This window comes from Danio aesculapii, chromosome 12 (genome assembly GCF_903798145.1).
Source record: "Danio aesculapii chromosome 12, fDanAes4.1, whole genome shotgun sequence".
NCBI lineage: Eukaryota > Metazoa > Chordata > Actinopteri > Cypriniformes > Danionidae > Danio > Danio aesculapii.
This window is the reverse complement of record NC_079446.1, coordinates 44,785,826-44,802,678: the sequence shown is the minus strand read 5'-3', so window position 1 is coordinate 44,802,678 and position 16,853 is coordinate 44,785,826. Positions and strand designations below refer to the sequence as shown.

The 16,853-nt window shown below is 34.1% G+C and overlaps 1 protein-coding gene across 5 annotated transcripts in view; it reads left to right on the top strand.

The window, feature by feature from the left end:
* Positions 1 to 16,853, top strand: part of ptprea (protein tyrosine phosphatase receptor type Ea) — a 60,029-nt gene that overhangs the window by 12,234 nt on the left and 30,942 nt on the right. For 3 of the 5 annotated variants that reach the window (XM_056469849.1, XM_056469848.1, XM_056469851.1), the window contains 4 exons: positions 3,179 to 3,256; positions 6,942 to 7,078; positions 13,427 to 13,517; positions 15,927 to 16,003. In XM_056469849.1, the coding sequence (XP_056325824.1) occupies positions 3,179 to 3,256; positions 6,942 to 7,078; positions 13,427 to 13,517; positions 15,927 to 16,003 (383 nt within the window). The remainder of the gene's footprint in view (positions 1 to 3,178; positions 3,257 to 6,941; positions 7,079 to 13,426; positions 13,518 to 15,926; positions 16,004 to 16,853) is intronic. The other 2 variants (XM_056469850.1, XM_056469852.1) reach the window with 1 other exon arrangement.

The following is a 16,853-nucleotide window of genomic DNA, read 5'->3' as shown; positions in this document are numbered from 1 at the left end:
TTGACATCAAGAGTTTCAAAGTGGGGTCATTAACATAAATGAACATATTTAACAGTGTTTCCTCTTGGATTTTTTCCAGCTGTGGCGGCAGGCCTTTTTTACACAGATCTACTAACTACCTGTGGCGCTATTTCAATGACAAATGTCGTGAGCGCAGTATTACAAGTCGAGAATGCATTTATGTAATAGCCTACGAGCATGTGAATTTCTTTGCAAAACTTCTTGCACGCCCCCTCAAATATACACTGCTCAAGCGCAGATTTTTTTGTGCGCTCTCTAATAAACGCTGCTGAAGTGCGATTTAGTGCGTTTATGTATCAAGTATGTCTCCAACATTTATTAGATTTGCTAGGAATATTTATGAATGTCTCCAATAGACCTACAGAGCGGTATTAATGCGTCCAGAAGTAAAGTGAAACGGCTATACGTCATGTTTGTTGACCTCACACATCATGCACCTGTCAGTCAGCCAGTCAGTCAGTCAGCACGTAACCTTAAAGGGTTAAATAAATGACGCACAGCAGTACTACGGTTACAGAAAAGTTCACGCTGTTATAATTTATATACCTTTTAATATGTTTTGGTGCGATCATCACCCGCTATTAAAAAAAAACACGAATGAATTTTTTCAATGAAAAACTGTAATGTAGCCGAGCCGGGATCACTTTTGGCGTGCGCCCTGCCATGGAAGAATGAGTGTAGCAGAAACCATGTTTAAAAAGCTACACTAACTAAAATAACCTAACAAATCCTTATTGTAAAGTGTGACCATAAGTCATTTTGTTTACATTTTTGACATAAAACATTTCAAAGTGGTATAATTAACATAAATTAGCATATTTATTTAATATATTTTTACAGTGTATACAACCTTTTATTGGTTAATTCAAAATGTACTATTCTACTATAACTATATATACCCATAAATGCATGACACTGGATTTTCATGTTAAACTAAACTTTTATTTTGACAGGTGTTTATTTATTTATTTATTTTTTAATGTTTGAAACATTCTAAACATTTGTAGAGATTGATTTCAGCAATTCAAACCCTCATATAGTGAGACTGATTATTTATTCATCTTCCATCTTCTTGAACACAATGGAAATTATACAAAAGAAAGTTTGAGGAAAAAATAGCCATTCACTACTATAGTATAGTATAGTATAGTATAGTATAGTATAGTATAGTATAGTATAGTATAGTATAGTATAGTATAGTATAGTATGGCAACGCAGTGGCGCACTCACAGCAAGAAGGTCGCTGGTAGTATAGTATAGTATAGTATAGTATAGTATAGTATAGTATAGTATAGTATAGTATAGTATAGTATAGTATAATATGGCGATGCAGTGGCGCACTCACAGCAAGAAGGTCGCTGGTTCGAGCCTCGGCTTGGTCAGTTGGCGTTTCTGTGTGGAGTTTGCATGTTCTCCCTGCGTTCGCGTGGGTTTCCTCCTGGTGTTCCGTTTTCTCCCACAGTCCAAAGACATGCGGTACAGGTGAATTGGGTAGGCTAAATTGTCCGTAGTGAGTGAGTGTGAATGAGCGTGTAAGGATGTTTCCCAGACATGGGTTGCAGCTGGAAGGCCATCCGCTGCGTAAAACAAATGCTGGATAAGTTGGTGGTTCATTCTGCTGGCGACCCCAGATTAATAAAGGGACTAAGCCAAAAAGAAAATGAACTAATGAATAGTATAGTATAGTATAGTATAGTATAGTATAGTATAGTATAGTGTAGTATAGTGTAGTATAGTGTAGTATAGTATAGTGTAGGATATTTTGTTGCTACTATTGATTAGTGGCAGTTTTTTCCCAACATTGTTTACAATATATTGTTTTATGTTCAACAAAATCATTAAAAAATTCTGAAAGTTTAGAAGAACTTAAGTGTGTGTAATTGGTAAGAAAATTTAGATTTAATTTTTTTTTTTTTTTTTTTGGGTGAACTATCCCACGCTATTAAAAAAGTTGACTCAAATTAAAATTGTGAGGCAACTTGCTGCACAGCTTTTTGACCGCAACTTTTAACCCAAGTACACTTAAAAAATGACTTTTTTTTGTTAAATCCACTTAAATTTGTAAAAACCATCAATTTTACTTAATGGATTTGTGTTGGACCAATATGAAGTAATCGTGTGGAAAGCAGCATTTTTTACAGTGTACTGCACTTGACTCGATTTAAGTTGATTCAACTCAAAAAGCTGCAGCAAGTTGCCTTACAATTTTAAGTTGAGTCAACATTTTTACAGTGCTTTAAGACTAAACTGTAAAAAGCCATTAGTTTCCATTGCCTTAGAAGTAACAAGTTGATTTTACTTAAGAAATGTAAGTAATTGAGTTGTAACTTAAAACTGTTAAGTTTTTTATAAATGTGTGCATAGTTCATAATAATAATAATAATGCCTTACATTTATACAGCGCTTCTGGACACTCGAAGCGCTTTACACATTTTTTGGGGAATCTCCTCATCCACCACCAGTGTGCAGCATCCAACTGGATGATGTGACGGCAGCCATATTGCGCCAGACTGCACACCACCTGATTGGTGGAGAGGAGACAGAGTGATGAAGCCAATTACAATATGGGGATGGTTAAGAGGCCATGATGGAATGAGGCCAGTGGACAAATTTGGGGTTAAACCCCTACTCTTTTTCAAAGGACACACTGGGATTTTTAATGACCACAGAGAGTCAGGACCGCGGTTTAAAGTCTCATCCAATTTTCGCATCCAATGAGCAGTATAGAGTCACCATCAATATACTAGGGCGTTATGACCCACACAGATTGTAGATTGAGCGCCCCCTGCTTCACTAACACCACTTTCCTGTGCAGTCTCCCATCCAGGTACTGACTGGGCACAGCCCTGCTTAGCTTCAGTGGGCGACCAGAGAGCTAGCTGCCGGCAATTTTAATGCAATGCATTTACCCACTATTTTAAAGTAAAATCAACTAATCGCTTTTTACAGTGTATGTTTAAATAGCATTTTGTGATTTAATATTTGCAAAAAAATATGCAAATTCCATGGCATTTCACTTAATGCGGTAAATTCCAATTGTAATGTCGTTTAAAGTTTTATTGTGGAATTAAAAATAAAAAATTCACCATTTCAAGTCTAAATGCTGTAAGTAATGCAAGACTGGTCACTATGTGTGTGTGTGTGTGTTTGTGAATAGAGGAATATATAGATGTGGATGTGGATATGGATATGGATATGGATGAGGATGAGGATGATCTTGGCTTGCCATCAAAAGGTCTGGTATAAAGTATATGTGGTGTTATGAACAGATTTGGCTGTGTAAACTAACAACTCACCTTCTCTAACCTCTAATCCAGTGGTTGTGGGTTTCATTTGGTGCTACAAGGGTTACTTGTGGCTTTCTTGTTTCAAATCATTTGTATATGCATATTTTGCTTTAAATATGCCTACACTACGTGTCTTATAGAAAAGCATGCTGAAACAAAATGGTGTTGGCATGTTTGTTCGGTTGTTTTTCTGGGTGAAAAAACTGTGATCATATGTTTGACAGGATGTACAGTAGTTATTGAACTGTTTTTTTTTACAGTCGGGTGTTAGATGTTTTGATTGATTAAAAAGTTAAGTGTGAAATTTGTGAATTCTAACTGGCCATCTACACTAATATCAAACCCAATCATATTGATAGATGATAGATCAAATCTATGTACACACCTCACCTATATGTGCCTAACTGTGCATTCACATCGGAGGCTGCGAGAGTGTCAAAGTTCGCTACCCTGGTGACAACGCTGTCTGCCTTCACAGCTCTGTCGGCAAAATTCGCTACATTGATCTCGCATTTAAAGGAGCTGTTGCAGCATGTTAGCAAATCACTTACATTCCCATATAAAAACATGCTTTCTAGCATGAAAACGTTGCGCAAATTTTTTTCAAAATCATTTAACAATGGAAGATCAAGTTGTTGCGTGTGGTGTGGCTTTGCTCCACTTATCCAATGTGTGTCCATATGTCTGACAGTTTCTGAAGTCGTTATAGTTAGCATGAGATTCCTGCTTATTTTTTAAGGAAAAAAATATAGAACATTAATGCACATCAGTAGCTTTCCTGTAATTTTTTTATGTGTGTCCCTGTAAGAAAACATCGTAAATAACTGGAAATCTGCAATAATCAAACCGTTGGGAACAACTGTGGCTAGAACCAAAGTTCACCGTGACTGTGTTCTCTGGGCTCCTCTCAAGCGGTGGACTTCTACATTCTGATTGGTTGCCTCCGAACCGCGTCATAGCTCATTACCATAAAGTTGACTTGATTTCAACTCTCCTCGACGTCCACACCAGCGAAGACGCACCATGCCACTCCTCGCAGCTTATTGGTAAAGTCTAGATCGGATACACGGTCGGCCGGAAGCACACCAATATAGCAGCATTTTTTATGACACTTTATAACAATAATTAATATTTTTACAGTACTGTGACAGTTGGGTTTAGGGTTGGGGTGGGGGTAGGTGTTAATAAAATACAATTTATTGGGTAGTTTAATATATAGCATAAATAAAACCCGGTACAGCTACTGTTTTTATGTTACTGTAGTGGTTGGGTTTAGCGTTGGGGTAGTTTAATATATAGCTTAAATAATACTCAGTACAACTACTGTTTTCACATTACTGTGATGGTTGGGTTTAGGGTAGGAATAGGGGTAGACGTTAATAAAATACAATAAATGGGAAATTTAATAAATAATATAAATAACTCTTGTTAACTTCCGGCCGCAACTTTATCTGATCTAGCAACAACCCAGCTTATCGCCGCTGGCTCCCATTGAAAATTAATGACTTCTGTCTACTTTGATGCTCTAGCCGCTTTCAGTGTGAACACACAGTAACACACACCAAAGATGAAATGTAAATTCAAAATATTAGGAGTTAGGTATAGTAATAAATGTAATAAATATATAAATATATATATAAACAAATTTGGTTCCAAATATACTGCAGCTATAACTAAACATACACACATTCACACAAACACACACACCAAAGATGAATTATAAATTCAACATAATAGATGTCTAGTGTAAAAATTATAATTAAAAAATTATATAAACAAAAACTTTGTACAAAATATTGCTATAGCTAAATATATAATCCAAGGTGAGATATTCACACACCCACACACACTAAAGATTCATTCATTAATTTTCATTCAGCTTAGTCTCTATTTCAGGGGTCAATGCAGTGAAATGAACCGCCAACTATTCCGCCATGTTTTACACAGTGGATGTTCTTCCAGCTGCAACCCAGTATTGGGAAACACACACACACACACACACACACACACACACACACACACACATACACTACAGCCAATTATGTTTATTCAATTCACCTATAGTGCATGTGTTTGGACTGTGGGGGAAACCGGAGCACCCGAAAGGAAACCCACGCCAACATGCAAACTCCACACAGAAATGCCAGCTGAACCAGCTGGGAGTCGAACCAGTGACCTTTTTGCTGTGAGGCACAAACCAAAGATGAAATATAAATACATATTAGGAGTCAAGTGTAAACCTTTTAATAAAAATAAAATCTAAAGACAAAATTGTTGTTCCAAATATAGAATTTTTGCAACAAATATCAGAATCAGAAAGAGCTTTATTGCCAGTTATGTTCACACATACAAGGAATTTGTTTTCGTGACAGAGCTTCTACAGTGCAACAGGATTACAGAGACAAGACAAAAAACAGATAATAAATATATTTTAAAAAAAAATAGAAGTAGTGAGTGCAAATATACAAATTGACAAGAGTATGTACAGCTATATTGCTATATACAACGTTATATGAGCAGCTGTTATGTGCAGCTATGTAGTCATACAAACAGCGCACAGCTGTTTTTGCATTAAATCTGTCTCTTTTATATATATATATATATATATATATATATATATATATATATATATATATATATATATATATATATATATATATATATACACATTATTACTTTTAAATGTTCCCTGATTATTCAAAACGTTTATTTATTTTAATGTTTGTAAAACATTTTCTTTCTTTTTTATGTGAACAGCAAACATTACATTTATACAGCATTTCACAAACAATACACATGTTACTTTTCAATGGGAACATTTCAACATTCACAACAGATATATATTTGTGAATGTTACTTATAAAAGTTGCATATAGTATTATTTAAAATCCAACTCAAACAAGCAAGAGTGTATTTTCTCTCAAATATTAGCATGTGACAGATCACAAATGTGATCCAGATGTATTTATTGTGTTTCACCAGTTAAAGTAATTTCTGAAAATAATTTAGTTATTGCAGCACGGTGGCTCAGTGGTTAGCACTGTCGCCTCACAGCAAGAAGGTCCCTGGTTCGAATCACAGCTGGGCCAGTTGGCATTTCTGCGTGAAGTTTGTATGTTCTCCCCATGTTGGCGTGGGGTTCCTCTGGGTGCTCCGGTTTCCCCCACAGTCCATAGACATGCGCTATAGGTGAATTGGATAAACTAAATTGTCTAGTGTATGTGTGTGTGTGTGTGAATGAGTTTGTATGGGTGTTTTCTAGTACTGGGTTGCTGCTGGAAGGGCATTCAATGCATAAAACATATGCTGGAATAGTTGGAGGTTCATTTCAATGTGGCGACCTCTGAAATAGAGACTAAGCTAAAGGAAAATGAATGAATGAATTTATTTATTGAACAAACTCTGAATGAACATTTGATTAACACTACTGAAAAAGTGTCTTTGATAGCTGGAAAAACCACCAGTTAATCAAATTACTGAACAACGTGTGTGCTTGTATCTGCTAGTGGGTGAGGTGATTGTAAATTTGTGCTTATTGTTTGTACAAAGGTGTCTTTCTCATTTGTGAATGTCTTAGATTGATTACTTTTGAAGTGTTTGCCTATAATAAACATTTACTGTGTTGGTCCACAGAGCAACAGACAGTGGTCTTACTGCCCAGATCCCCTTCAACATCCAAAACATATCTTCCCATCCCGGTAGACAACTTGGAGGAAGAGTATCGGATACGTTCAGCCGATGATGGGAAACTCTTCCGGGAAGAGTACAGTGTGAGTGTTTCTGTGTCCTCATTTGTGTTTGTGCTTGGAAACATTAATAAAAGAAAGAAGATACTATCATGATAGCTCATCATATCACATTAATATGAACTGTGTCATGTATACAAGCACACAAAAATGTATTAAAATTAGGAAGATCTTATCAAACAATTCATTGCAAACTAGTACTAATTTATAGTGGAATAAGCAGGATAATCAACGGCTTTCTGTGCATTAAAAGATTTTAATGCACTTTTGGGTCAAGTCCTTTGCATCCATGTTGTACATTTAAAATCCTTCAATGCACTACAGTACAATGATTTACCTTTTACATAAATATCTTACAAGGGACATTTTACAAATAAAGTCTCAACAGCATCAGTCTACTCATTTAAATGTAATATAAACTAGAGATTCACTGACATGAAAAATTAAATCGAAACTGAAAATGCTTTTCATAGATATTTATATATTTAATAAACATTATTAAGTAAATTTGTAAGCCTTTTAAATATAACTCAATAGCATAAATTATATTTACTTTAAAAAACACAAGGCAATAAAATAATCACATTTTGTTGATGTTGAAATTGTGTCGACAGTGAATGTGTTGAGAAAAATTCATTTCGCCAGCGTTGCCATGACAACACGGTAGTGATATTGCAAGCAGCAGGAACAAGTATACTACATAGAAACTGCTGGCCAGTGCGGCGCTGCATAACCTTTTTCAATTTTTCTCTTTTAGCCTAAAACCAAAGGTGTTATTTTAGAAAAAAAAAATTTCGATGGCTATAAATTCGGTGCATCATTAATATTAACGCATTACCTACTGATTTTTTTAAAGTACTATTTATTAATGATGAAGTAAATGCCTTTTTATATAACATGGTAGCATGTTTTTGCTATTACAATTAGCATTGGGATTCATTAAATTGCATTGCTATTACTAAGCTGATGGAGATCAACTAACACACCAATATTCCACAAATAGAGCTATTAGATATGCCCGTATCATTTTCATGCATAGGATCTTGTTTGTAATATTTTAAATTGTTACAAATGTTTTAATATTTTCCCATAGTAACGTCTTTTTGCTATTATAATTAGGATTGGGATTCATAAAATTGCTTTGTTATTACTAAGTTGATGGAGATCAACTAACATGCTAATATTCCTAAGATATTTGTGAAGAGGTAGCTAGCGCATGTTGCTATGAGCTATTAGATATGCTCGTATCATTTTCACACATAGGATCTTGTTTGTAATATTTACGTTGTTAAAATGTTTTAATATTTTTCCATAGTAACATCTTTTTGCTGTTATAATTAGGATTGGGATTCATAAAATTGCTTTGTTATTACTAAGCTGATGGAGATCAACTAACATGCTAATATTTTTAAGATATTTGTGAAGCGGTAGCTAGCGCCTGTTGCTATGAGCTATTAGATATGCTCGTATCATTTTCACATATAGGGTCTTGTTTGTAATATTTACATTTTTAAAAATGTTTTAATATATTTTCATAGTAGCATGTTTTTGCTATAATAATTATGCATTTAGATTCATTAAATTGTTCTGTTGATACTAAGCCATACTGAATTTTCATCTAATTGTGGTGACGCAGAAATAAATACAGAACTCTGTGGCATGTCCAACCACTGTACAGTATAGCTCATTATTATTGTTTGCACTTGTTACATCACTCAACTTGCTGAAAGTTCCACAAACATCTTATTCCATAGTCTATTGAAATGCTTGATTCTGATTGGCTGGAAGGTGTGCAATAAAATCATTTAATGCACAGGTAGTTCAGGTCAGTTTTGATAACAGATCAAAATAAATGTGCTTCCACAATACATTAGTAGTAACCATAGCATCTCATTGACAGTTGCTTTCATTTCTCTCTGTAATCTTAATGACTCTGACATGTGCTGCACTAAGGAGCTGATGGGGATTAATTAATTCACTAATGTTCATAAGATATTTGCAAAGTGTTCGCTAACGTATGTTACTTTGAGTTATTAGATATGCCCAAATCATTTTCACACATAGGATCTCCTTTTTTAATATTAATAAAAATATATTTTTTATATTTTACCATAGTAGTGTGTTTTTGCTATTATAATTAGCATTGGGATTTATAAAATTGCTTTGTTATAACTTGGCTATTCAGAATTTTCATCTAACCGTGGTGATCTGCCAGTTTTAAAAATGCAGAAATAAGGTAGTTCCAGTCAGTTTTGATCGATATCAAAATAAATGCACTACCACAAAACAAGTAGTAACCATAGCAAATCATAGACAGTTGCTGGTGCCTTTTTTATTTCTGTAATCTTGAGGACACTGGCATGTGCTGGAGAAGGGAGCTGATCAACTAGCACGCTAATATTCCTAATATACACGCTAATAAAATAAGATATTTGTGAAGAGGTAGCTAATGCATGTTATTATGAGCTGTTAGATATGCCCGTGTCATTTTCACACACTCTTTTTTTAATATATGTTTTATTATTATTTTATTTTACCATATTAGAATGAGTTTGATATTATAATTAGCCTTAGGATTCATAAAATTGCACTGCTATTACTAACATACCTGCCAACACTCCCGTTTTTCCTGGGAGTCTCCCGTATTTCAGACCCATCTCCCGTATTGTTCTGTCTCCTGAAAATCACCCCCCCCACTACTCAGCTTTTTGGTACAGTCCGGCCAGAAACCTGCTGCATGTTCGCGCACCAAACCCAACGCGCAACCATCCCCCGCTCTTCAGTTAGCGACCACTCGGCACCCCCCACCCCCCAAATCGCTCTTCAGTCCTCGCAAGTTCAGCTGTGGCTCTGTGTGTTTAGTGAAAACACTTGCCGGAGAGATAGTTATTTTGTTTTGCGGCTGGTAAAGAAGCTGATGGTGCATTATCGTGCTGTTATTAACTGGCAGAAAACACTGCGGAGCATTCATACGGATCAGCAAATATCCTTCCACATTTGCTGACAGCTCAACTGCGGTCATTTCCCAGTGAGAATTACAGGAATGAAGACGTGCATCAGGCACTGAGTCATTCGAGAAAGCCCCTCTCTTCTGCTTTTAGACGCATGATTCAAGACGCGCTCCTCTCACAGGCCCGTGATTCACGACACACACTCAATGAACCATGTGAATCTTCTGTCCCGTGGAAACCCTGTTTACGCTCAACAATCGTAATGGCCACTTATGCTGTTTAAGTGGGAATAGAAGTGGCTCTGCTGCTTAAACAATGGCCTATACATATAGGAACAAAGCACATGTAATATCATTCATTTGAGCTATAACTAAATGACAGCTTCGGTGGGAATTTGAACTGCATGATCAGGTTTGCACAGAATTCGTGTGTTAGGTAACAATTTGAGGAATTAACAATTAACAAAGTAACAAATATGTCTTGCAAAGTTATGTTAACAAGGTAAAAATGCTTGTGTGCATCAAAAATTAAATCTTGCGGCACAAAAATGAACAAATATGTCAACAAGTTCATGATAAAGGGGTAAAAATGCATCTAATGAAACAAAATCTATAAGGACTTGTGGCAGAAAAAGTAAAAAAGAACAAATATGGCTAACAAATATGATTAAAAGCAGTAAAAGTGCTTGTGTGCAATATACACTATATGATCTTATGACAAGAAAGGCACAAAAATATACAAATATGTCCTACAAATTCATGATTAAGGGGTAAAAATGCATCTGTGTAATTAATGAAACAAAACATATAAGGACTTGTGACAAAAATGGTAAAAAAAGAACAAATATGCAGTACAAGCAGTTTACAAGCAGTAAAAATGCTTGTGTGCAATATAAACTATGTGCTCGTATGACAAAAATGAACAAATGTGTCCTACACATTCATGATGAAAAGGTAAAAATGCATCTGTGCAATTATTGAAGCTAAATCTATAAGGGCTTGTGGCAAAACTAACTACATAAAAGAACAAATATGTCTAACAAATATGATTAAAAGCTATAAAAATGCTTGTGTGCAATATAAACTATGTGCTCTTATAACAAAAAAGGCACAAAAATGTACAAATATGTTCTACAAATTCATGATAAAGAGGTAAAAATGCATCTGTGTAATTGCTGAAACAAAATCTATGAGGGCCTGTAGCATAAATAGTAAAAAAAAGAACAAATATGGCTAACAAATATGATAAAAAGCAGTAAAAATGCTTGTGTGCAATGTATACTATATGCTCTTATGACAAAAAAAAGCACAAAAATGAACAAATATGCCCTACAAATTCCTGATAAAGGGGTAAAAATGCATCTGTGCAATATCTGTGCAATTAATGAAACAAATCTATAAGGACTTGTTGGAAAATTTTTTAAAAAGAACAAATATGGCTTACAAATATGATTAAAAGCAGTAAAAGTGCTTGTGTTCAATATACACTATATGATCTTATGACAAGAAAGGCACAAAAATGTACAAATATGTCCTACAAATTCATGATGAAGGTGTAAAAATGCATCTATACAATTAATGAAACAAAGCATAAAAGGACTTGTGAAAAAAAAAAAAAAAATCTGCCTAACAAATATGCTTAAAAGCAGTAAAAATGCTTGTGTGCAATGTATACTATATGCTCTTATGACAAAAATGAACATATATGTCCTACACATTCATGATAAAGGGGTAAAAATGCATCTGCAATTAATGAAACAAAGTCTATAAGGGCTTATAGCAAAAATGGTAAAACAAATAAACAAATATGGCTATCAAATTCACGTGAAAGGGGTAAAACTGCATCTGTGTAATTAATGAAACAAAAACTAAGATTTGCAGAGAAATGGACAAATATGTCCTACAAATTCATGATAAAGAGAAATAAAATGTCTTATGTAATATGTGTGCTCTTGTGACCAAAACGGCACAGAAATGAACAAATATGCCCAATAAATTCTCAATAAAGGGGTAAAAATATGTTTGTGTGCAATAAAACATAATATATAGGAACTTGTAGCAAAAATTGCACGAAACAAATGATATCCATGCCTTACAAAATCATGATTTAGGACAAACAAATGCCTGTGTGCAATAAAACTAAACAAATGTGTTCTTGTGGCACAAAAATGAACAGATATACCAGATTTAGCAAAATACTTCTACACAATAAAATGAGATATATAAGGACTTGTGGGAAAATGGCAGAAAAACAAACAAATGGCAAAAAATGCCCCCACACCATTAATAGTAATAAATAATCCTAAATGGGTTAACAAATTATTTCTACACACTAAAACTAAATATGTATTGGCGTGTGGGAAAAATGGCACAAAAGTGAACAAATATGGTCTGCAAATTATGATAAAGCATCAAAAAAAGCTCCAGACAATCTAAATCTAATACGGATGTCATTGAATTAAATTGAATTTTATTGAATTTTATTTGACAGATTTTAGACAAGCTGTACAAGTATCCCATACATTTTGAAATAAAAACTGTCAAGGATAAAAACACAATAAAGCCCTGGGCTTGTTTCCATTGTGGTCCTCGCTGTTAAATAAAACAAAGTATGGCTTCAAAATACCGATGATGCATAAAACAGACAGTACCTCATACATTTTTAAAACGGGAACAAAATAATTCACAAATACATTCCTTCATTCATGAATTTTTCTTTTCGGCTTAGTCCCTCTATCAATCAGGGATCGCCACAGCGGAACGCACCATCAACTTATCCAACATACGTCCCACGCAGCGAGTGGCCTTCCAGCTACAACCCTATACACAATCCAGTAACATATAAAATAAAAACATCCTTGTCCACCATGCAAACTAATTATCCTCATCAAACAACCATCTTTTGATTACTTTTTTGAACCTCCTTAAATCTTTTATTTCCTTGATGGATTTTGGTAATTTGTTCCACATGAAATGTCCCCATGTTACATTTCGATCTGGACTTGTTGCATTAGAAAATCCTTACAGCCAATCACTAACATTTCTGTTGAGCTCATCGATTCTAGTAGCCAATCAAAGACTCTTAGGTTAGTCACCGCTTTCAGCTGCTCATTGCTACAATTTCAATTTGCTGACTGAGTTTTGTACAATTCTCTCATAATAAGTCGCAAAAAGTGAAGATATGATATAAGGGATTAATTTCGCAGCCTCCGTGATTATGAATAGGAATTTTTGCATAACGTTTTCTAGGATGTTTATCAAAATGCTTAAATATTTTACATGTATGCTATTAATAAATATTACTGATCATTATTAGAATTGCATTAGCAGTTATGGACAATATTGACTATTTTTGTCTTAGTACTGCAGCCCTACCATGTAATTTCAGTGTTGTTAATATGTATATTGTGTATTGTTAACAGTCTTTACCTGGCGGTTCGATACAAGGAACATGTGAAGAGGCCAATAAAGAAGAAAACAAGGACAAAAACAGATATCCTAACATACTACCATGTAAGGACCCTATATTTGTTTTGTTTGTTCTCTCAGTTCATCTGTTCAGTCAGAGATTTTGAGAGAATTAAAATTAAAATATACATGTATGTGCTTATTTATGCATTTTTTGTTCACTCATGGAAAATGAAACCAGTTTTAAGACCTTTTAAGATATTGTGTCAGGAAAATCTAACTCAAAATAAATTGCATAAATTAAAAACTAATATAAGCGCTGCCAAATGATTAATCAAATTGCATCCAAAATGAAGGTTTGTATTTAAATAATGCATGTGTCTGTGCAATGTCTGTGCATTTAATATGCATATTTAAATAGACACAAATACATAAAATACACTATTTATACACAGCCATTACACACATGCAGGGGCGTCTCTAGACCCAATTCACTGGGGCAAGTGCTCCAGTAAAAATCTCCAGTGCCCCAGTAAATGCGTTGAGTTATGATTTACTTCATATGCAAGTGTATTTATTAAGAGTGGTAATTCTGAAATAAAGACGTTATTCTCTATGTGCAACCGAACCAACGCTGGTGAAAGCAGTGTAATCAAAAAGCAAACTGACGCACCTCTGGCACGCGCTGCTCTCGCACGTGCTGCTCTTCTGCCGGTGCTAGTCCGGTATTTAACATGCGCGCCAAAAAAGCAGGCTACCTGCTTGTTATGCGCCGCTCATGCGTTTTAAAACCAGCGTAACAGCCTTTTTTGTTTCGCAAATCGACAAAACTAAAGTTTAAACAATATGATGGTGATCTTACTAAGCGTGCCTCCTGATTTTTTTGTATGAAGCAAAAAGGAGGGATGAAGAGTCAGGGAGGTAAGACTTAATAAACCTAATTAGCTGCCATGTGTTAAGTCTACAACAGATAATCCTATAACACATCTTTTTGATGGGGGATGGGGGAAGGAGGTACGTGCCCCAGTAGAGCTTTATGTCTAGCAACGCCCCTGCACACATGTAAATATAAACTTTTATTTTGGATGTTATTTAATGTGATTAGTCATTTGTCAGCACTTTTAAACACGTTTAAGATCTGATTTCTTTAAAAATCTGTGATGTTTATTGCCTGATTGATATAGACCATTTTGAGGGATGTAAACAATGGTCCTAACATATTTCCTGTTATACATATTTAATTTCCAAAGCTTCTATTGATAAATAATGTTAAGATTGCTGTTATAATGCAAGTTATAATTAAATAGTCTCTTGTTACAATTATGCAATAGTTTGACAACAAGCAGGAAATGTTCATGGGCCATAACATTACTACACTGTAAAAAATAAATCCGTAAAATTTACGGTAAAAAAACGGCAGCTGTGGTTGCCAGTACTTTACCGTTAAAAATATGGTACAAACCGTAATTTCTCATTTTTACGGTAAACTATTTTATTAATTTACAGAGGTAATATGCCTGTATTTTGAAATACCAACATCTAAACATCTTTCGTTACACAGTTAGACACATTAACACAGCCATATGCTGGTGTAAGTTACATAATAAGCCGATGCCCATCACAAACAACTTCTCCCACAAGCAGAGAAGTGTATTAGTATATAGAAGGTGCTCAGTGTCATTCACACAGCTACTAAACACCAGTATGGTAATACGCATAAAATTAAAGTCATGAAATAAACATTGTTTATCAACATTAGATGTAACATAAATCTCTAATGGACATAACTGATGGGGAAACAACTAAAAAGATCCATAGTAATGTCAACAAAAAGCATAAGAAGCCATGCAGGGAATTCTGGGAAAGTCAGTTTACGGTTATTTGGCGTATATATAAGGAAACATACTATTAACCAGGTTACGGATTTGCATTGTAGCATTCTTACAGTTTTTTTTTTTACTGTTGAAATCACTGCCAATTTTACAGTGTACATTGAAATGGTCTATACAAAATAAAGTGGGTCTCAGACCGAACAAAAAGCACTGCATTGAATTCCATTTTCCATGCCATGTCTTTAAAACATGGAACTTTATTTATTTTACCACAGTATTTTTAATGGAGTTGCTGTGCTAGCCTGCTGCTACTAACAGCGCTTGTGTTTACACAGTCTTTCATTTAGTTTTACATTTGAACAACTAAATTAATGCTTAAGTCTAACTGTTTGTATTTCAATTATATTACACCATCGATGCTGTAAAAGGAACCTTGTGAAATGGTAAATAGTCACATAAGCCTTTCATCAGAAGTCTATTGTTGGATGAAAAGCACTAGGTGTGCATATAGCCCGTTGCAAGCGATTTCAAGTTTCACTTCAGGGTTGCTTTCAATCACTTTCAAGTTTTCTGCCCACATCAATGTCATTTCTCTATTATTTAACAAAGCCTCTGTTCTTTAAATGAGGACGTGTTCATGGTTAGAAACTAACTAAAGCTTTTTGTCTTTGCCGTTATCCAGATGACCAGTCCAGAGTGATTTTAACACAGATGGATGGGGTCGCTTGTTCAGATTATATCAATGCATCATATATTGACGTAAGTGAACTCTCAGGGTGTAAAAATACACCAATCCACTGCAGTCAAGCTGATATTAATAAAACAGTTCATTTATTGTCTTCAGAGCAGTTTTTAAATCATTTGCAATAAATCAAAATAAAAAAAATTAATAGGTCAAAACTGAAAATGATTTATATATCAAAAGATGTTATCATATCCAGCCTATTTAGTACAAGAATCATTTAATGACATATTAACGCAAGTTGTTTTAATTAACACAGTGCAAATATTTATTAAATACTCATTGATCTGTCAGTTTTATTCTTTATACTTCTACCACTGGGTTTGTGCACATTTTTAGTAAGACATTTTTTTTTCATTATTATTTTATTTATTAGTAAGACATTTTTATAATCTAATAATTATTTTTGTTATTTAATATTTTTATTCTATTTTATTATTCAAGTACAGCTTTAAATAGCATAAAATATAACACAATATAAATATATATGGGATCATTTTATTCACATTTTGGCATTTTATTTTTGTAAATAATATTTAAAACTATATACCTGCTTGTGTTTAATGTGATTTCTATGGAAATTAAATAACTTTTGTCAATTTAATTTGATGCAGACACCATTAAAATAATTTGGCATTCATTAGAAATAAATGTATTAATATGTCAAAGATTGAATAGGTTTAATTACCATAAGATGTCTTCATATCAAGTGTATTTAGTACAAGAATCATTTAATGACATATTAACATGTTTTATTTTAATTTTCACAGTGCAAATATTTACTAAATACTCATTTATTGACCGTTTTATTCTTCCTTATACTTCTACCACTGTGTTTGTGCACATTTATTAGTAAGACTATATATA